The 18,977-nt window shown below is 47.2% G+C and overlaps 13 protein-coding genes across 13 annotated transcripts; 5 read left to right on the top strand and 8 right to left on the bottom strand.

Moving 5' to 3' along the window:
* Positions 1-219: 219 nt before the first annotated feature.
* HG536_0H04070 (uncharacterized protein) lies at positions 220-3,270 on the bottom strand (the record flags this gene model as incomplete). Its single annotated transcript, XM_037285809.1, has 1 exon — positions 220-3,270. One exon carries the CDS (start codon positions 3,268-3,270, stop codon positions 220-222), a length of 3,051 nt encoding a protein of 1,016 aa, XP_037141705.1.
* Positions 3,271-3,779: 509 nt separating this feature from the next.
* Positions 3,780-4,583, bottom strand: HG536_0H04060 (enoyl-CoA hydratase/isomerase family protein; the record flags this gene model as incomplete). The annotated part of the gene is made up of 1 exon (XM_037285808.1): positions 3,780-4,583. The coding sequence occupies one exon, from the start codon at positions 4,581-4,583 to the stop codon at positions 3,780-3,782; it is 804 nt and encodes a 267-aa protein (XP_037141704.1).
* Positions 4,584-4,692: 109 nt separating this feature from the next.
* On the bottom strand, positions 4,693-5,181 carry RSO55 (Rso55p; the record flags this gene model as incomplete). Its single annotated transcript, XM_037285807.1, has 1 exon — positions 4,693-5,181. One exon carries the CDS (start codon positions 5,179-5,181, stop codon positions 4,693-4,695), a length of 489 nt encoding a protein of 162 aa, XP_037141703.1.
* A 63-nt stretch (positions 5,182-5,244) lies between these two features.
* PUT7 (Put7p) lies at positions 5,245-6,036 on the top strand (the record flags this gene model as incomplete). Its single annotated transcript, XM_037285806.1, has 1 exon — positions 5,245-6,036. The coding sequence occupies one exon, from the start codon at positions 5,245-5,247 to the stop codon at positions 6,034-6,036; it is 792 nt and encodes a 263-aa protein (XP_037141702.1).
* On the bottom strand, positions 6,031-6,855 carry ECI1 (dodecenoyl-CoA isomerase; the record flags this gene model as incomplete). Its single annotated transcript, XM_037285805.1, has 1 exon — positions 6,031-6,855. The coding sequence occupies one exon, from the start codon at positions 6,853-6,855 to the stop codon at positions 6,031-6,033; it is 825 nt and encodes a 274-aa protein (XP_037141701.1).
* Positions 6,856-7,086: 231 nt separating this feature from the next.
* On the top strand, positions 7,087-7,887 carry NNT1 (S-adenosylmethionine-dependent methyltransferase; the record flags this gene model as incomplete). Its single annotated transcript, XM_037285804.1, has 1 exon — positions 7,087-7,887. One exon carries the CDS (start codon positions 7,087-7,089, stop codon positions 7,885-7,887), a length of 801 nt encoding a protein of 266 aa, XP_037141700.1.
* Positions 7,888-8,032: 145 nt separating this feature from the next.
* Positions 8,033-9,535, bottom strand: CTS1 (chitinase; the record flags this gene model as incomplete). Its single annotated transcript, XM_037285803.1, has 1 exon — positions 8,033-9,535. One exon carries the CDS (start codon positions 9,533-9,535, stop codon positions 8,033-8,035), a length of 1,503 nt encoding a protein of 500 aa, XP_037141699.1.
* Positions 9,536-10,527: 992 nt separating this feature from the next.
* On the top strand, positions 10,528-12,360 carry LAS17 (actin-binding protein LAS17; the record flags this gene model as incomplete). Its single annotated transcript, XM_037285802.1, has 1 exon — positions 10,528-12,360. One exon carries the CDS (start codon positions 10,528-10,530, stop codon positions 12,358-12,360), a length of 1,833 nt encoding a protein of 610 aa, XP_037141698.1.
* A 33-nt stretch (positions 12,361-12,393) lies between these two features.
* HG536_0H03990 (uncharacterized protein) lies at positions 12,394-13,437 on the bottom strand (the record flags this gene model as incomplete). The annotated part of the gene is made up of 1 exon (XM_037285801.1): positions 12,394-13,437. One exon carries the CDS (start codon positions 13,435-13,437, stop codon positions 12,394-12,396), a length of 1,044 nt encoding a protein of 347 aa, XP_037141697.1.
* Positions 13,438-13,576: 139 nt separating this feature from the next.
* Positions 13,577-13,860, bottom strand: HG536_0H03980 (40S ribosomal protein eS30; the record flags this gene model as incomplete). The annotated part of the gene is made up of 2 exons (XM_037285800.1): positions 13,577-13,765; positions 13,858-13,860. 2 exons carry the CDS (start codon positions 13,858-13,860, stop codon positions 13,577-13,579), a joined length of 192 nt encoding a protein of 63 aa, XP_037141696.1.
* Positions 13,861-14,420: 560 nt separating this feature from the next.
* Positions 14,421-15,608, top strand: SER1 (O-phospho-L-serine:2-oxoglutarate transaminase; the record flags this gene model as incomplete). Its single annotated transcript, XM_037285799.1, has 1 exon — positions 14,421-15,608. The coding sequence occupies one exon, from the start codon at positions 14,421-14,423 to the stop codon at positions 15,606-15,608; it is 1,188 nt and encodes a 395-aa protein (XP_037141695.1).
* A 17-nt stretch (positions 15,609-15,625) lies between these two features.
* On the bottom strand, positions 15,626-16,864 carry MEC3 (Mec3p; the record flags this gene model as incomplete). Its single annotated transcript, XM_037285798.1, has 1 exon — positions 15,626-16,864. One exon carries the CDS (start codon positions 16,862-16,864, stop codon positions 15,626-15,628), a length of 1,239 nt encoding a protein of 412 aa, XP_037141694.1.
* Positions 16,865-16,993: 129 nt separating this feature from the next.
* Positions 16,994-18,928, top strand: GUF1 (GTPase GUF1; the record flags this gene model as incomplete). Its single annotated transcript, XM_037285797.1, has 1 exon — positions 16,994-18,928. One exon carries the CDS (start codon positions 16,994-16,996, stop codon positions 18,926-18,928), a length of 1,935 nt encoding a protein of 644 aa, XP_037141693.1.
* Between the last annotated feature and the right edge of the window lie 49 nt (positions 18,929-18,977).

Genomic DNA, 18,977 nt, shown 5'->3' with positions numbered 1-18,977 from the left:
ATCTATTCCTAACGTACAATTGTACCAGAGGCTCCTGGGCACTGGGTTCGATCACAACTGGTGATATATGGAACTTCTAGAAGTATAAGACCCAAAGTTCGTCCAGCTTTTAATCAGTTTATATATCATGCTTAACGAGCAATCTTCAAGGCCAACTAAGCTCATCGAACAGCATTGCGAATGGCCTTCAAGAGCTCTTACTAATCGCTGTATCCTATTTTATGTCAGAAATCCATAATCGTCGTTTACTGTCCAAAATTTCTCGACCATTGAGTTGTGGCCGGTCGCTGAAGGATGCCGTCGTAATTTGTCGAAGTCGGTTCTAACTTGAATAGCGTCAATAGCAGTAGAATGAAAACCTTTACCGTTGGCATTAGTTGATAATGCCGGTTGAGATCCGTTGGTATCAGAGGATTGTTGAGGAGAAGTTGCGTGTTTAATCTGAGGTAGAAAGCGTTCTTCCTCGTGAGGCAAAAAGGAAAAGTTCTCTTGGGAATAGAAATTGGTGGTGGCTAGGGATTCGTTGTCCATTAGCTGCATCACGGAGTCGTTGGTCCAAGTCGAGATATCATTTATCATATCGTGCGTCCCGTTGTTATATAAAAGTCCCATGTTGGGCATTGAGCTTGGCGAGTTAGAGCCTGTCGTCGGGCCTGAAGTGATATGGGATATTATACGGGTCCTTGCGGCGGCAGTCTGCGGTGCGACATTCTGTGGACGATTCATGCCTGCTTTCTCATCCGTATTGATCGGACGCACTTGCAGTGGAGCATTTTCAGTAGAAGCTCTGTTGTTTATTGATAGATTGGGTGGTTGCATTTCAGGTGGGGAGTATATATGAGCCCCGGGGTTAAATGCAACCGATTTGGTACCATTGAGATAGTTCAAGGACGATAGATATGCTTTCAAGTTTTCCCTCGCTATATGTTGTTGAACCAAGGCTTGTTGTTGAAAAGACTTCCAGTCGAATTCCGTGGAATTTGTTGGCTTCTTCACGATATATTTATCTCTGCTACCTTCACTGCGTTGGTCTTTTTTATCCTGATTCACGCTTTCCTCTTCTTTGTCATCTTCCACTTTAATCAAAAGGTGGGACAAACTTTTCGGTACCGACATCTTTTCTAGCACACCTTGTCGTCTCTTGAACTCTTTCTGCTCTTCTATATCAACCTGCGAGATTTCCACAAACCCTTCGTGTTCTTGAGCTTGTCTTTTGCCGAAGGTTCTATCAGTTGCTGGCGGCATACCACTTTCCGAATCGTTTGTTGCCTTGTCTTTGGTGGGTTGATCCTCCAGGTGATCCATTGATTTGTCCTTTTGAGACGACAAGTAGATTAATTCAGAAGAATCCGGACCGCAACGTTCAATCAAATTACCAACAGTGGCATTCATGAGTTGATCGAAGGTATCTCTAAAGGTTCGAGCAAAATTAGATCTCTCGGTCATGACATATAGGCAGACAGAACATGCCCTTAAATCGTCCATAGTAGAGAAGAGACTCGCGCTAACTAGAGGTCTCGTATGCTTCGACTCGTCACCAAGTTTTTTCCGTCTTTCATCGTCGTTGTTCCTTGCAAGCCACATACAGTAGATTAGAGTAACGCCCGCGATAAAAACAGTATGAATTGCCGGGGTAGAATGACCTGTAAGGGTTTTTTGATGAAAAATCTTGTAAAGTTGACAGATCTGACCAGCAGCAGCCTGACATTCTCTAAAAAGTTTATCTTCAGGTCTCATAAACTCCAGATAAGGCTGAAGCAGTAATCTTACGGACCTGTAATAGTACAGTTTTAAAGTCTCATTCTCGAAATTCTTAATGTCGTCCTTCGAACAACCTGCCCTCCAAACCTCGAGATCTTGAAAGAATTTTTTCACCATAGGCAATTGACTTCTCAAAACCTCTTTCTTGTTATGTTTGAGAGGCAAGATTTGCAGGTGCTCTACAAATTGTGACTCAATTCTGCGCAATTTCAGCGATTGATTGATAAAATGGACGCCTCGACCATTGGTAGATTTATCAGCGTGTTTGTTTGACGCATTGTTGAAAGATTCCTCGCTGAATAGCGGCAAGTTTATTTCTTTCTCAGAAATGGTATATGGTCTACCCACGGCAACGCAAATCATTCTCTCCAGAAGGTATACACACCAAAAAATCCTCAATTTCTCATTGGCATACGGATCATTAGGTTGCATGTTGTTTAAGTGCAATTTTTCCTTACAAATGAACACCACATCCTTGATAATCTCGTAAAGGACTGATGAGTCTCTGTCTGTTCTCAACATGTAGAGCACAAGTAAGGTTAATAATTCGACTCGCTGTACGTTATTCAGCGACTGCCCACATCTTGCAATATGCCGCACCGCTGTAGAGAAATATCTCACGGGCGGCAATCCCTTGTATTTCCCAGTAGTCATATAAAGACAAGCACTTATACTGAATACAAGCCACATTCTACCACATGCAAAGTGAAATCCAGTTTCCGAGTACGAGTGGATATCATTCGAGATATAGTGCGCATGGAAGTCGTAAATTTCCTGTTCGTCCAGCAACGGATATTTGAATTGCAATCTGGTGAAGAAGGTGTCTAAAAATGACCGAGAAAGCATCCCATCAAACTCGAAAACGGGATCGTAGTTCATGAATTCCTTCAAATTATAGTTGGCGAAAATGCACTTGGAAAAATCTACAGACTCGAGCGAGTCAGATGCCAGCGCAGGCAGCGAGGAGCTCTCCATTTGAGTAGGAGCCCCACTTGGAAACGGCGAAGCATTCTTGAACAGCCTTGCGCGCCCGTTATCACCAGAAGGGAAAACATTAGACCCACTTGCCAAAGCGTTCTCATTGCCGTTCGGGATTGGCAGTTGCATCGGCGTTTTGCTCTTGTTCAACATCCGCTCCAAGGCATGGACTCGATCTTCCAGATATTGCGTATATTGTTCATTCGGAAGCCTCGTGGGAGCCACATTCGGCCTAAAGTACTTCGGAGTAGCTTCATCAAAAGAAGGTAACGGAGAAGGTGAAGTACCATCCATAAGATTACTGGGATTGTAACGAGCCGGCTGCACGCATTTCACCTTTGCCTTCAAGCAATTGGAACAGGAGGGCTGCTTACGATCACAACGCTGTTTACGTCTACGACACAAAAGACATGATCTCGAGCGGCCTTTCTTATCCCTCAGCAACATAGCCGCATTATCTCCTGCCATCTCAAGTTCTTGCTGAAACTTTTTTATATTTTCCTGGCTGACCAACTTCTTGGGCCTTCCCATATCTTCCACTCAACTGTTGTTAGTTCCTTAGGTTGAACTCTCTTCTAATCCATCACCACGTCAAAATCCCAGACCAATTCCGCCTACCGGTCTACTAATCTTTAGAGAACGCACTCTGCCTTATTGTTGTATGGTTTCTATTATATTAGATCCCTCCGCACATCAACTGGCTAACCATGAAAGAGTCACCCGAACGACAGTCTTGAAGCGTAATAATGTATAAGGCGAGAGATCTCTGAAGATGATCAATTCGACTCGAGATCGAAATCCTGTGGTATGTTTGCAATTGGCTCATGAGGATTCGCCCGGTTGTGCTCTTTTGAAGGGTTTCTTTACAGTGCGGCACGGATGATTAAGCTGCATGATCTGTGAGATAGTAGCTGCCTTGTGTCATTTAGATCAACGTCTACATAGCGATTACCTCGAGTTACTTAGCACTGTTCCCGTACGAACCCGCGAACTTGCACGACCTAAACTGGCCCGTGTACAGCCTGAGCAGCCACGAGGGCCTACAGACGATGCTTTCTCTGCCGTGTTTGCAACTGTTTGAACCGTTTGAGAGGTTCGCCGTGTAGCCAGAACGGCAAAGTAACGCTAGTTTCGCGGCCTTGTGCCCTGACCAGTGCATCCTTCTGGGAGAGCAACTGCTGAATATTCAGCATAGCGTGCCTATTTTTACCCTCAAGCGATTCCTGGACTAACGTGTGAACCTGACTGTTGAACTCGGCTGTCTTTCCCGGTCGGAGATGGAAGTCCTTTGCAATCAGGCGCGCCTGCAGCATATCCTTGTACTGGATCTTTGTGCTGAACACGAAATGCTCATTTGTTCTGTTGATGCCCAGCTTCAACGGTGCCGTGACAGAACAGCCCAACTCTGCTGCGAATCCCAACGAGCTGAAGGGGAATAGCAGGTACACTTGGTCGTTCATCGCGTATACTATGTCACAAAGCAGCACCAACGAGGCAGCGAGCCCGATCGCAGGCCCGTTCAAGCAACACACAAGCGGTTTGCTATGCTGTGCAAACACATCTGCCACATAAACGTTCATCGTAGCGATCTCCGAACGCAATCGTTGCTCTTTCTTCTCGGGCTCCATGCCCTCAAATTCACCAAAGTAATCGAACTGGGCACCGGAAGAGAAGAACCTGCCGGTACTCTGAAGAAACACAGCTATGATCTCGTCGTCGGCGTCGGCCTGCTGTATCAGCTTGGCAATTCGCGTGAAGTCGCTCAACGTGAGCGAATTCAACTTCGAGGGCTCATTTATGGTGATAGTGAACAACCCCCCACTAAGCTTCTCATGCTCAATCATTGGGCCCGACAAGACTGGTCGTCAGAAAGCCTCCACTGCGAGCTATATGAGTCCGTTCTTTGAAACTAGTGCCAACCCTTATCTTGGAAAGTAAGCGTCCCCAGTGATCTCAAAGAGACTCTATTATCGCCGCGTCTCTTCTTAAAGACTCCTGCTGCTTCGACTGCCTCTCCTCCTCGTGTTTGGCATACTTCAGTTTGCTCTTCTTCTCCTTGGCCCTCTTGCCTTGAACCACCCATCTTTGGAGGGCTTCAGTCCTTGCATCTGTCGAAGAATCTGGGTTCAAGTACCGGGCGATCTCCAGAGCCATCTTTTCCCTTGCTATCTTCCTATTACTCTCCCTAGATCTAGTCTCCTGGCAGGTAACGACTATACCCGTCTCCAGATGCTTCAATTGGACCTTCGAGTTACACTTATTGATTTTTTGCCCTCCAGGCCCTCGACCACCGTGTAGAAACTTCTCTTCGCACTGGGCCTCCATCTCCTTAGTGAACTTGGGCCTAGGTGGCAACTTATTCTTCTTAACCAGCCTTAACGTCGTCGAACAGAGCCATCTCACGTTCATTACGGCTATCTCAGACGCTCTGGTGTGTATCATTGAAAAGAAGAATACGCGCAATTTGATTAAGAATCCTACACTAGACTCGCTAGCAAACGAATCATGCTACGCTATGTTACTAGATGCTCACGCTCGGCAATAACACGGTCACTCAGACGATATAGCACACCTACAGTCAAGAGCAGCATTGAAGACAACGCTCCAAACAAGTCCGGCACCGGAACGGGGACTTCGTCAGACAACTTTATGAATAAGCTGCCGGAGCAGTTGATCTCTCAGGGAAATGGAATGAAGCCAACTAGAGCAGAGTGCCAGATCGATACCCTTGCATGTTACAATCGACTGAGGGAACAAGGTTTTACGTCACAACAAACAGAACTGATTATCGATCTCCTGCTAGAGACCCTCAATAAGGAGTTCTTTTCTCGTTACAACACGGTGTTTCTGCAGAATATGGAGCTCGAGAACCAATCGCATCTTTTCCATGCCGCAGAGACCGAGTTGAAATACGCGATTCAAACCTCTAGGGACACTCAATTGAACGACCAGCACTTGCAGCTCCTGAAGCTAATCCGCGACTTGGACTCGCTGCACGACGAGATCAATGAAATGATCATCAACCTTCTGCAGAAGGATTCGAAAGTCGATTTCAATAATCAAAAGATCGAAAACACCTTACTCCATAGAAAAATCAATTTACAGCTAAATGAGTGTACGAACAAGATTGCAACAAAGCTACTCGGGAGCGCCAGATCCGACATTGAGCGCCTGAGGTGGCAAACAACGAGAAGCGGACTGCTCGCGATACTGGTCCTTGTGTTCGTCATCATGGGGGGAGCCAGCTTCGCCAGAAAAGTGAACGCTCCGACCGAAGAGGCGGAGCCCAAGTCATAGCTTATGCTTCCGCTGCTTTTGACTCAATTGTTTGAAGCTTCGCTGCGGGATCCCCCTGACCCAGTACTTGATAGCATCGTTGACTTCGACAGAGTTGGCTCTGCTGAGCTCCTGGGAGTATCTTTCTCGCAGCAGCTTCTTGATATCCGGTAAAGTGGGTAAATAAAGCGGTTTGATCTTTGATTTCAATTCTTCCAGAACCGCGTCGTTGAACTTCTCGACGTTGTCCATTTCGTAATTCTTCGCCACAATCGTCCCATCCAGCTTGTCGAACCTAATAGGCGAACTGAACAGCAGGCTCTCAAACGTCCAACTGCTACCCAGCTTCATCGGCAGAGTGACCGAAGTGGCCCCCTCAGTCACAAGTCCGATGCTGGAAAAGGGGAACAGGAGATAAACTTTATCGTTCATCGAGTACACTATGTCGCACAGCGCACACAACGCCGCACTCAGCCCGATCGCAGGCCCATTCATGCAGCAAATGAGTATCTTGGAATGTCTCGCAAACATGTCGGTGACATACACGTTACGAGAAACGAAATACGCCAACCACTTGTTCAACTCTGGTTCGCTCGTCTTCGTCTCCTGCGCTTTGGATATAGATTGGAAGTCCGCTCCACTTGAAAAAAACCTACCACTACTTTGCAACACTGTGAAGTAAACGTCCGAGTTTCGTTCAGATTTCTCCAGCAATTCCGCCAGGTACAGATAGTCGTTTCCATTCAGCGCGTTCAAGGACCCCGGGTCGCATAGTCTTATCACGAAGAAGGGACCATCCACAAAGTATTTGATTCTCTCACTGCTATTATCACCAGCCATTCTTCTTCTCACCACCAAACCTCTAATGGCATCAGTACTGGCAAACTAGCTTCCCGATCGATGCTTCTCTTTATATAATCTGTTGATCGGGGTCTAAAGCACAGCCGTTCGTCGTTGTGAAGTTCTCGGGGTTAAGATCCAAGAAGCGAAGTGAAAAATTTCATCGATGCCCTCGAAACTACAGCGATTATAGGCTGAGATTGCCAGCGATTTGGAAGCCGGAACAGCTGGATGGTGTCTGATACGGAGTCAATTGGTGAAGGATTTGGCCTCTTTGAGGAGCCGGAGGACTTCCGCCCGGCACCACCGGAGGCGCATTTTGCACAATACGAAAGAGACCAGATCTCACCGGACTCTGAATCACAGATAAAGCAGCTCCAGCTTCGTCTGGTGGGGAGCTCACCGCTGTGGGGACATCTACTGTGGAATGCGGGGATTTACACAGCCAAACATCTGGACGATAACGTGCCTCTGGTCAAGAACAAGACTGTGCTGGAACTTGGGGCAGCTGCAGGTCTGCCTTCCTTGGTCTCTTCGCTCGTTGGAGCGAAGAAGGTGGTTTGCACCGACTATCCCGATGCAGATCTATTGCAGAATATCCAGTTCAACGTTGATAATGTAATTTTCCGCGGAGAAGAGGTGGCAGAAGGGTCCAGACTGCAGAGGAACATCGTAGTCGAGGGCTATATATGGGGAAATGATTATCTGCCTCTGCAGAAGCACATTGGTGGCGAAAATAGCAAGTTTGACCTCATAATTCTAAGCGACTTGGTTTTTAATCATACGGAGCACCATAAACTGTTGAGAACCACAAAGGATCTGTTGGCGGACGGCGGGAAGGCACTGGTTGTTTTCTCTCCCCATAGACCTAAGCTGCTGGATGATGATTTACGGTTTTTCGAGACAGCCAAGGAATACGGGCTGCTATCCACTTTTATAGAAATGGTCAACTGGAAGCCAATGTTTGAAGAGGACGAAGAGACGTCTGAGATCCGGTCCCGCGTCTACTCGTACTACTTAACACACGCCTAACTGCACGTAATACGTAATACCATGTTGACTATACAAGAAATAGAAGTACAATCTAATTTAAAACCCAAAAAGCTGAAGAACCGAGTAAGTGAGACAAAAAATAGAGACCCAAATCGGGTGAGTACCGCTCACCCAAACCGAAAAATCAGTTTATATATTTCTCCTTTTGGCTGGCAAAATTGCAGCCGATGGTCAATATGTCGCTTGACTCGGAAGCGAAACAGGTTGTGCCGCTTGCACAGACCATGTTGACCCATGTGCCAAAGTTACAAATGGCGAATTCACCGTTTGCAGAACATGCGATGTCACCATTTGTACATGTTTCCTCACCGTTGTATTTTCCTGACGCATACAGGGCATTGAGGCTGACGGCTTTGGCATACGCAGCGGATCCTGTGGTTGTAGGCTGTGCGGAGGTCTGCAGGGTTGTTCTTTCAACTGTTGAACTTGTGGACAATGTGGTTGTCAAAGGATTGTTTGATAACACCGTAGTCCTGGCATCTGTATGGGTTGTGCTTACTGAGGCTGTTGAGCTGGCGGTTGCACTGGTCAAGAACTTGGTGGTCAAGCCTCTGACAGCATCACTAGTGGTTGCGGTGGTGAGAACCGTAGCAGAAGAGCTTGTGGTGGAGGATGATATGGTGGAAGATGGTGTGGTGAAAAAGGAGGCGGTTGAAGATGAAGGGCTCAAAGTCGTAGTAGAAGAGCCGCCTAGGCACTTGCTCAAAATGCTCTTAACATGCGACACGTACGATTGGCCATCTATCTTGTTGGAAAAAGCTTGTGATGCGTCCCACATAGCGACGCCACCAAAATTACCGCTGCCTGAGACTTTCGAGATGGTGTCCTCTAGCAGAGATAGGTCAGAAATGTAACCGGTGCTGGCGGCAGTAGCGGAGCCTGGCAAACCCAGGTACAACTTGATATTCTTGTTTGGAGACACGCTTTGAGCATAGTTTTGCCATGTGTCCCAGTTGAAAGACTTGCCAACATTACAGTAATTGTTGTAAAACTGAATGAAAGCAAAATCGACGTCCGCATTTTCCAACATATCTCCAACCGATGCGTCAGGATAAGGACATTGAGGAGCCGCAGATATGTAGTATTGCTTAGTACTGGTCGCGAACAGGGACCTCAATTCCTTAACCAGGGCGGCGTATCCAACAGCGTTGTTGTTTTCAATGTCAAAATCGAAACCATCGACGATGGATGAGTCGAAAGGACGTTCAGTAGCTCCAGTACCTTCACCAAAAGTGTTCCATAAAGTATGTGCGAATGCCTTGGCCGAGTTCTCATCTGAGAAGCCATATGCCCCAGAAGCACCACCCAAAGAGAGTAAAACTTTTTTACCCAGAGATTGACACTTCTGAATGTCTTGCGCAATCTGGGAGCAGTGCAACACACCGTCAGAGAAGGACGTGGTACAGGCATTCGAGAAATCGAGACCAATAGTGGGAAATTGATAAAGGAACGACAATAGGTAGATATCGGCATCAGTCGACTCGCAGTAACTCCCCAGCGACTGCTGGGAACCGGCGGAATTCTGGCCCCAGTACAATGCCACGTTTTGCTTGGATTGCAGGTCAAACCCAAAGGCTAAATGAGTGAAGAAAAATAGCGAAATCTGGAAAAGGAATGAATTGATCATTTGAAGATCTTCAGTTGGTTAAATGTTTGAAACGAAAGGAAAGTTTTGAATGCCCGGTGTGGCAGTAAATGAGTGACTCGATAGGTTTGCTAAGACAGAAACTGTGGGATATTCAGATCCAAAATTGTAAAAGAACGGTAGACCTGCCTCCTAAATCTCATCAACCAATGGTTTGTTTAAATACACTCGAACCGAAAGAACACTAACAATGTTAATGAGACCTCAATTTCACAGCGTGCTGGTTCTACGTCAATCGAGTAAACAAATGATCAACAACATTGTAAATAGCGACGATTCACACGTAAACTTCTGAAACTTAAAACAACACATGCCAGACTCGAGCAGCGTATCAAACGTCATTGCTGGCAACGGTAAATAAGCAAAAACGTCTCCCTAGCATTTCCAAACAATAGAAAACGCGAAACTACATTTCAACACGACACCGACCGCGCTCGACTTCTCCTTTGTTTGTTTGTTTTGGTTACGTTCGTTTGTTTGTTTCAAACCTTAACGATGAGCTTACAGGACCAGCCATCTTGAAGACAAGACAAAACACGTCGACACAGGAGGCGGTCTCGACCAATGGCAGCGGTCCCAGAACTCCAAAACTCGTATGCTAGTATTGCCATGAGAGCTCTGCATTCTGACTGGCGAGCAACGTAGCTAAGCTCGCTCCAGGCTGGCTTGGCTCCGTTTGCTAGACAACCAACGCAGCTACAAACCTCCAAGAAGGTAGCCTGGGCAATTGACACCAGCCGAGCTCAGCGAGCCCATCCAGACGGGCCAATGGCTCCGTTTAGACCTTCTTACTGATCGTAGTGCGTAAGGCTGGTTAGCAGCACATCACTCTGGACGTTTACAGCTTGTATCTTCAACAGTGAAAGGGGCAACCGGATCTACAGATAGACTAGTGCTCAAGAGAGCCATCAAGAGCCGCCATTGGTGTTGTACTGGGCTGAACTAGCCAGAGGTTGTTGTATGGTGGATGAGATATGGGTCTTTTGAGCTCGACGGACAAAGAACTGATCAAAAGGGCGCTGCCCAAGTCTTCCAACAAAATCATCGATGTTGCCATAGCAAGACTTTATGTTGCATATCCGGATCCTAATGAGTGGCAATACACGGGCCTGTCCGGAGTCATTGTGCTGGTTGACGATTTAGTGGGACACACGTTTTTCTTGAAGCTTGTGGATATCAAAGGACATAGAGGTGTGCTTTGGGATCATGAGTTGTATGCAAAGTTCGAATACTACCAAGACCGAACTTTCTTTCACACTTTTGAGATAGAGGATTGTTACGCGGGTCTGTTGTTCGAAGATTTGAACGAAGCGTCCCACTTCCTGAAGAGAATACAGAAACGGGAGAAGTATGCGTCCAAGAAGACGCTTTCCAACAAGAATGCAATTGCTCTGACCAAGAAAGTGAACCAAGAAAGGGCGTCACAAGTCGTCAATGGTCCCCGAGGCGAGTCCCTCTACGGGCAACAGAGGGAAAGGTATGATTATGAGAAGGCTGAATCGATTCCGCAGACCAAACACAAAGCGCCTCCGCCCCCACCTCCCGTGGCTGCATCTTCTACTGCTGGATCAAGCGATTTCGAGGATGATGGCGAGTCACGTTCCGACTGGACCGTATCGGCGCCAACAACTCCAGCGCCTGCTGCGCCGGCTCCGGAGATACCAGCAGCTCCAGTACCGCAGGCTCGTATGAAACATCCTGTTCCTCCGCTCCCGGCCTCCGTTGCACCACCAGCGCCTTCCGATACATCATTACCAGGGTCGGGGCCCACTGCGCCGGCTCCGGCACCTCAGTCACCCACCCTACCCCGTAGGGACAATAACCCGTTCCCGATCCCCACGTCGACTAATGTCCCCAATCCATTCCCCGTGCCGCTGCCCAATACAGCTCCTCAGCAGGCGAATAATCCCTTTCCGTTTCCCGTACCACAGCAGTCGGCTCAGAACAATTCATTCTCAGCGCCTGCCAGGCCCGTTCCTGCACCTCCAGCTCGAAATAACCGTCCGGTGCCTGTACCCCCAAGAAAAACAACTAGAAATGCTCCGCCGGTCCCGGCCTCTAGGCATGGTCCACCTCCTCCACTGCCTCCTCACAGGAATGTGACACCGCAGGCTGCGACACAGAATATGGTGCCAACACACCAAACTGGACGTCCACCTGCTCCGCCGCCTCCTAGACGCGGCCCAGCCCCTCCTCCGCCTCCCAGGGCCAACGCGTCTCAAGCGTTTCCACAGCACTCTACAGTGCCACCAGTGCAGACCAGTTTCCCGAGTCAGAACGGCTATCAATCACCTCCTCCGCCGCCAACTCCACCAACTACATTTAACAGCATTCCACCTGCTGCACAGGCATCATCAGCGGTTCATGCCACAAGCGCACCTCCTCCACCACCTCCGCCTCCTATGGCGCCAGCACAAACTACAAGTGCGCCACCCCCGCCTCCACCTTCTTTCTTGACTCAACCGCAGAACGCTTCAGCGCTACCTCCACCACCTCTACCCCCCGTGACGACTCCAGCTTCCAACGGAGGTTTCGCAGAAACGACTGGTGATGTTGGGAGGGATGCTCTCCTTGCATCCATCCGAGGCGCTGGCGGCATAGGATCATTGAGGAAGGTCGATAAATCTCAGCTCGATCGACCATCTGTGCTGCTGCAGGAGGCCCAAGGCAAACCAGTGGCACCGAACAGCCCATCGGGACCACCACCCTCAGGCGGCGGATCATTAGCGGATGCTCTGGCGGCCGCCTTGAGTCAACGAAAGGCCAAGGTTGGTTCTGGCGATTACGATAACGGGGATGATTGGTAATGATTCGAAGTCACACTAAAAATTACATAGCAGTTAATTCGGGAAATATTTCGTTTCCCAAACTTGTATCCATTTCAACTTCTTCGCATCGGAAGTGTTTAGCTTTGTGATTACCTTGACCATATGACGCAAACTATCATTCAATGAACTCACGCTGCTGGCGAAATCATCCTCCGAGAACGAAGCGTCAGAAAGGAATATATCAGAGAAAAGCTCGTCTAACTGCTCGACGATCAACGACTGCAGCGCGTTCAACTTGTCTAGGATAGAAGCTTTTGTATTTTTTGCATTGTAGACATTGGTGGCCATTGACTTGGCGAATGACGATAAAAGTAGTTTGATCATCTTCAGCCTGGTCTGCCAAAGCTTCAAGAATTCTGCCATCTTTTCCAATGCTACCTCATCATCAGAGCCCTCTTTATCTGATTCCCTATCTTCATTGTCACTGAAGTCGTCATCTATCAGTAAGTCAGCGCCGAAATGTGGATCTTGCAACCACGAGTCGACGTCCTGGAGGACGTCGTCGACTAAACCACAACTGTTGCGAATATTATCAGCCAGCAATTGAAAATTGCCCTTCTTTGCGATCTCTTCAAGTGATTCGCAAGCGGTCCACAGGATTCCGATGCACGCAAGCCTATCTTCGTCATCGCCTTTGCCCTCATTAATCATTTTGTCGATCCCATCGCACAGCTGTGACACACCATTCAGTAGATTGATAACTGTAGAATCCAGCTTCTGGACCAAGTACATAGCCCACATGTCTCCATCGTGAATCAAAGGCAGCACACTTAGCAGATAGAAAAGCGCATTGGCAAAGCTCTGGAACTCTTTAAAAACTGCCGGATAGTTGCCGAAGAACTTGGAAGGTTGGCAAATGATACCGATCTTGGTAGAATGAGCCTTGATTATCTGAGATAACTTACCGATCTCTGTCAGTGGATCCGAGTCCTTAAAGCTCGTGGAAGATTTAATCTCTTTCAAAGCAGCAGCATCCCTATAAGGCAGTACGAATTGATCCCGAATCGAAGCAACCAACTCCGTCACCTTCTGCTGGTCAATAACCTCTTCGCTCATCGCCTATTTCCGTCCTGCTGTTTTCGTGGCGGATCCACGATGGGACGTCTCACTGATTATCAATATATGAACATATTGCTTAGTAGTAACCTATGTAGAAAATTTATATGAGGAGTGACAACAAATCTAGCTAACAGATTTATTGAGAAGATGGACCTGGGTTCATTCTTCTCTTACCGTTGGTCAAAGTGACGTTAACAAATCTTCTGGTGTACAACATTCTCTTGTAAGCACGACCCTTTGGCTTCTTTGGCTTTTCTTGCTTTTCGACCTTTGGAGTTTGGGACTTGACCTTACCAGCACGAGCTAGAGAACCGTGAACTTTACCCTATAATGAAAAACCATTTGTTAGTAAGACAGAACTCTTTAGATCGGCCGTATGACCGGGAAATGCCACTGTCGGAACTGAAATTAACGTACCATTTTGATTAGTTGGTTTACTTAAAGCTAGTTTCGACAATGTAGAGCCACTATTAACACCTACAACTAGCTTATAGCATAGTGTAAAACCCTCCTAAGCGTATACCAATAGCTGGATCCTGGAAAGTGGCAAATGACAAGCCGCGCTGGAGACCCGGAAGCTGTGAGTCCCCAAAATGATGATCAGAACGCCGCGACGGCGCGCGATCTCGCGGCGTGAGAAAAACTTATTGTAAAGTTGGTTTACGGATGTTCGGGAACTGGTTTTCGGGTGTGTGGGTGTATATCGCCGTTGGCCGTCACACGAAGTGGACTGGTGTTGATATAAAAGGACGTTTACGCAAGGATTGAAGACTATTGGAGGTCATTGGAGCCTCCAACAGGCTCGCATGGGGACGTCCAATGGCGTTAGCTGGGGCTTGATATATGTGAGGTGTCACTGCAGACGTGTTACCCTTGATGAGTCGATGCGCCTATGACTGACATATATAAAAATTTGGGCTTATAAGAACTTCATTCAGCCAGGTATACAGTAGTGTAGGAGCACGGCAACGGTGTGATCAATGTCTTTGGAAAGAGAGGAACCACATCATTTTGGTGCTGGACCGGCACAATTGCCTACTCAAGTTTTGCAACAGGCAGCTAGAGATTTGCTGAACTTCAATAACCTTGGTTTGGGTGTTGGTGAAATTTCACATCGTTCTAAGGACGCTAAGAAAGTGATTGAAGATGCTAAGGCGCATTTGAAGGAATTGATGAATATCCCAGATACTCACGAGGTTTTCTTTCTGCAGGGAGGCGGTACCACGGGGTTTTCTTGCACTGCTTCGAACTTGGCAGCCGCTTACGTTGCCAAGACGGGTGAAATTGCTCCTGCAGGTTACTTGGTGACGGGTTCTTGGTCTCAGAAGGCGTACGAGGAGGCTCGCAGGCTGCATGTGCCGGCGGAAGTAATTTTCAACTCTAAGGACTTTAACGACAAGAAATACGGTAGTATCCCATCAGAAAGTGAATGGAGCGACAGGATTAAGGGTAAAAAGTTTTCGTATGTCTACCTGTGCGAAAACGAAACCGTTCATGGTGTGGAGTGGCCAAAACTACCCGAATGTATCACCGCTGATGAAAATATCGAGCTGGTGGCGGACTTGTCCAGTGACATCTTATCCCGTGAGATCGATGTTTCCCGGTACGCTATGATTCTCGCTGGTGCTCAAAAGAATATCGGGTTGGCCGGTTTGACGGTTTACATCATCAAGAAGACAATCCTGGATGAGATCTCCAAAGTGCACGACGACGAGCTATATAAACTTGGTTTGCCCATCACGCCAATCGCTTTCCACTTTCCTACCGTGGTCAAGAATGACTCCGCTTACAACACGATCCCAATCTTCACCCTGCACGTAATGGATCTCGTGTTTCAAAACTTGCTAAGCAAAGGTGGTGTCCCAGCACAACAGAGGGAGAATGAGCGGAAGGCTAAGATCCTTTACGATGTTTTGGATCAGTACTCTAATTTCTACAATCTCCCAGTGGAAAAATCGTGCAGATCGAAGATGAATGTTGTTTTCACTTTGAAGAAGGAAGGCTTGGATGGCAAGTTCCTGCAGGAGGCTGAACAGCGCGGATTGACCGGGTTGAAAGGTCACCGTTCTGTCGGCGGGTTCAGGGCCTCTATCTACAACTCTTTGTCCTTGGAATCTGTCCAAAAACTCGTTACATTCATCAAAGATTTTGCAGAAAGTAATGCTTAAGCATTGTTTAATTCGTTCTATAGCGGTTTAGATCTTGCAATATAGTATATAATTTGACCCCTCTCTTTTGGTTCGCCAGAGGTGCCGTCGTCTCCACGGCTTCCACGATCCAGCGAACAGTGTAACACGCATGATTCGTCGTGAGATATCGCCAGGACGACTTCTTCAAATGCTCCATACAACTTGTGGCAAACCTTCCAATCCTTACATCGCATGAAGACTTCATTCACCAGCGAGCTTTCTCTCTCCGCCCGCTCTACCATCGCTGACACATCCACCAGTTCTACATCCACACCATCATTAGTTTTATTACCTTCGCTATCTTCCACAGCCATACTATCATCATCGGGCACTCGTTGTGGCGTCTCTTGGACCTCATTCGGTATCTCCTGTTGCACTATAGCGTCTAGAGGGCCATTCCAGCACAATTCCAAATGCCAATCAAGCTGATTAACTACAATCTTCAACTGAGGGTCCTGGCTCGTTGAGCCGCCTTCCTTGCGAGAGCCGCTTAGCTTTATGTGACGAATACTGGTGTACCTTTCCACCCTCTTGATGAAGTTAGAGAATCCAGCTCCAAACTCACCAGAATGCGGCGGCAGTTTGCACATCATCAGATTTGAATAGTTTATCATAGGTTCTTGTATTCGGGCATCCTGAGCTTTGAACAGCAATCTGACCGGAATCCTGAACGAATGCAACACGGTCTTGTCACTCATATATCCCACTTTCGCACTATCGCCCATGGATCCGCTCTCGTAATCAGCGCCGCTGCATGCAGGAGCATGTAGGATCTCTTCAAAGGTGATTCCCAGGGCACATACAGGGTTCACCCTACTGCTTGAGCTGTTGCTGGCCAGCCCGCCGCCCGCATTCCACTCTGGCATAGATTGCAGCTTTATCGTCATGTCAGATGAGCATCCTTGGCTCATCGCTCGATCATATCGCTTGAAGACGGTGACCAACGAATCGCAATTGTACTCCATTGTGATGGTGTTTAGTTCTCGTGCCGATGTAACAGTATACAGCTTAAACAAATCCCTTGGAATTGTGCACCATATTTGCCCCGTATCTCCATATAGTACCGTGCTGTTGCTAGAGCCTGATGACCGTGGAGTCGATATGATTACCAGCCGCTCGCTGGTGAACCGCAACACTGCTGTCTTTCTCAATGACGCTACCGTCGATAAAGTGGTCCTCAGCAGTTTGTAATCATCTTGGGACTCGTACCCATTCACAATCAGCTTCAATTTCATCTATCCTATATTACATGTAGTTGACTAAATTAGCGATGAGCTGTTGGTATTTTCAGTACGTTATATGTACAATGGTTAAATCAGAAGACTGAAGCTGAAAAGTAGGTAAAGGTAGCCCTCCACAACTCAATGCTATCAATTGGACGATCTCGGTTCCTGCTGCACAGATCATGGAGGCCATTGATACGAAGGAACCATCAGCAGGTGAACGCTTCGAAGCTTAAATCAATACAGGATCGCATCGAAAGGATTCCAATTGAAGACTACAGGAACTTCTCAATTGTTGCACATGTGGACCACGGGAAATCGACCCTCAGTGATAGACTATTGGAGATCACCGGTGTTATTAAGCCTGGTGAGAACAAACAAGTGCTCGATAAGCTGGAAGTAGAGAGAGAACGTGGGATTACGATTAAGGCACAAACTTGTACGATGTTTTACCACGATAAAAGGTACGGCAAGGACTATCTGCTGCACCTTGTCGACACTCCTGGACACGTTGATTTTAGAGGTGAAGTTTCGAGATCATATGCATCCTGCGGCGGTGCGCTTCTATTGGTAGATGCTTCGCAAGGTGTTCAGGCTCAAACTGTGGCTAACTTTTACTTAGCGTACAGTATGAATCTCAAACTGATACCTGTAATTAACAAGGTTGACCTGGACATTGCAGATATTGCACAAGCAGAAGATCAAATCGAGAATACTTTTGAATTATCAAAGGATGATATAATAAAGGTTAGTGCCAAAACGGGTCTGAATATTTCCAAAGATCTATTACCAGCCATTATTGATCGCGTCCCCCCACCTACGGGATTTAAAGATAAACCTTTCAGGGCTCTTCTAGTGGATTCTTGGTACGATTCTTACGTTGGAGTTGTTCTACTGGTCCATGTAGTTGATGGATCAGTCAGGAAAGGTGATAGGATCTCCAGTGCCCAAACTAGCAAAAAATACGAGGTCAAAGAGATTGGTATCATGTATCCGGATAGGACTCCGACTAATTCTTTGTCAACCGGGCAGGTTGGATATATAGTTCCAGGCATGAAGGCTTCACAGGATGCGAAGGTCGGAGACACGCTGATGCATGTTGGTCGTGAACAGGAGACTGAGACTCTACCCGGGTTTGAGGAAACGAAACCAATGGTGTTTGTTGGCGCTTTCCCAGCCGATGGGACAGAGTTCAAGGCGCTTGATGATGATATCAGCAGGCTGGTATTAAACGACAGATCTGTCTCCCTGCAAAGAGAGACATCGAATGCTTTGGGCCAGGGTTGGAGACTAGGTTTTCTGGGGTCATTGCATGCATCTGTATTTCGTGAGAGGTTGGAGAAAGAATACGGCTCCAAGTTGATCATTACGCAGCCAACCGTGCCTTACCAAATCCAGTTTAATGACGGCACACAAAGGGTCATCACCAACCCCGACGACTTTCCGGATCTTGCCTTGCGCAGATCGAAGATTGAATCATTCAAAGAACCATTTGTCGAAGCAATTATGACTCTGCCTCAAGAGTATCTCGGGAATGTGATCAAACTATGCGATGGCAACCGTGGGCAGCAAATTGAGATCACTTATCTGAATATGACAGGCCAGGTACTTCTGAAATATCATTTACCATTAGCTCACCTTGTTGATGACTTCTTTGGGAAGCTGAAATCAGTCTCCAGAGGCTATGCGTCTCTTGATTACGAAGACATCGGTTATAAAGATTCAGACGTAATTAAGTTGGAGCTGTTGGTTAACGGAAAAAGCGTTGACGCTTTGGCTCAGGTTATGCATAGATCTCAGGTCGAGCGTGTTGGAAGAGAATGGGTTAAAAAGTTCAAGGAATTCATAAAAGCACAACTATACGAAGTTGTTATTCAGGCGAGGGCCAATAATAAAATCATTGCCCGAGAGACTATCAAAGCTAGGCGAAAGGATGTCTTGGCTAAGCTGCATGCTTCTGACGTCTCTCGAAGGAAGAAACTGCTAGTGAGGCAGAAGGAGGGAAAGAAACAGCTGAGAAGCATCGGCAATGTTCAGGTTAGCCAGGAAGCCTACCAAGCCTTTTTGAAACGATGAGCATCAGGCTTCCTCGCCGGCGAATAAAATAAAACTCTTGTAGATACGA

The sequence above is a fragment of the Torulaspora globosa genome, chromosome 8 (assembly GCF_014133895.1).
Source record: "Torulaspora globosa chromosome 8, complete sequence".
Lineage (NCBI taxonomy): Eukaryota > Fungi > Ascomycota > Saccharomycetes > Saccharomycetales > Saccharomycetaceae > Torulaspora > Torulaspora globosa.
This window is presented reverse-complemented; position numbering and strand designations above follow the sequence as displayed.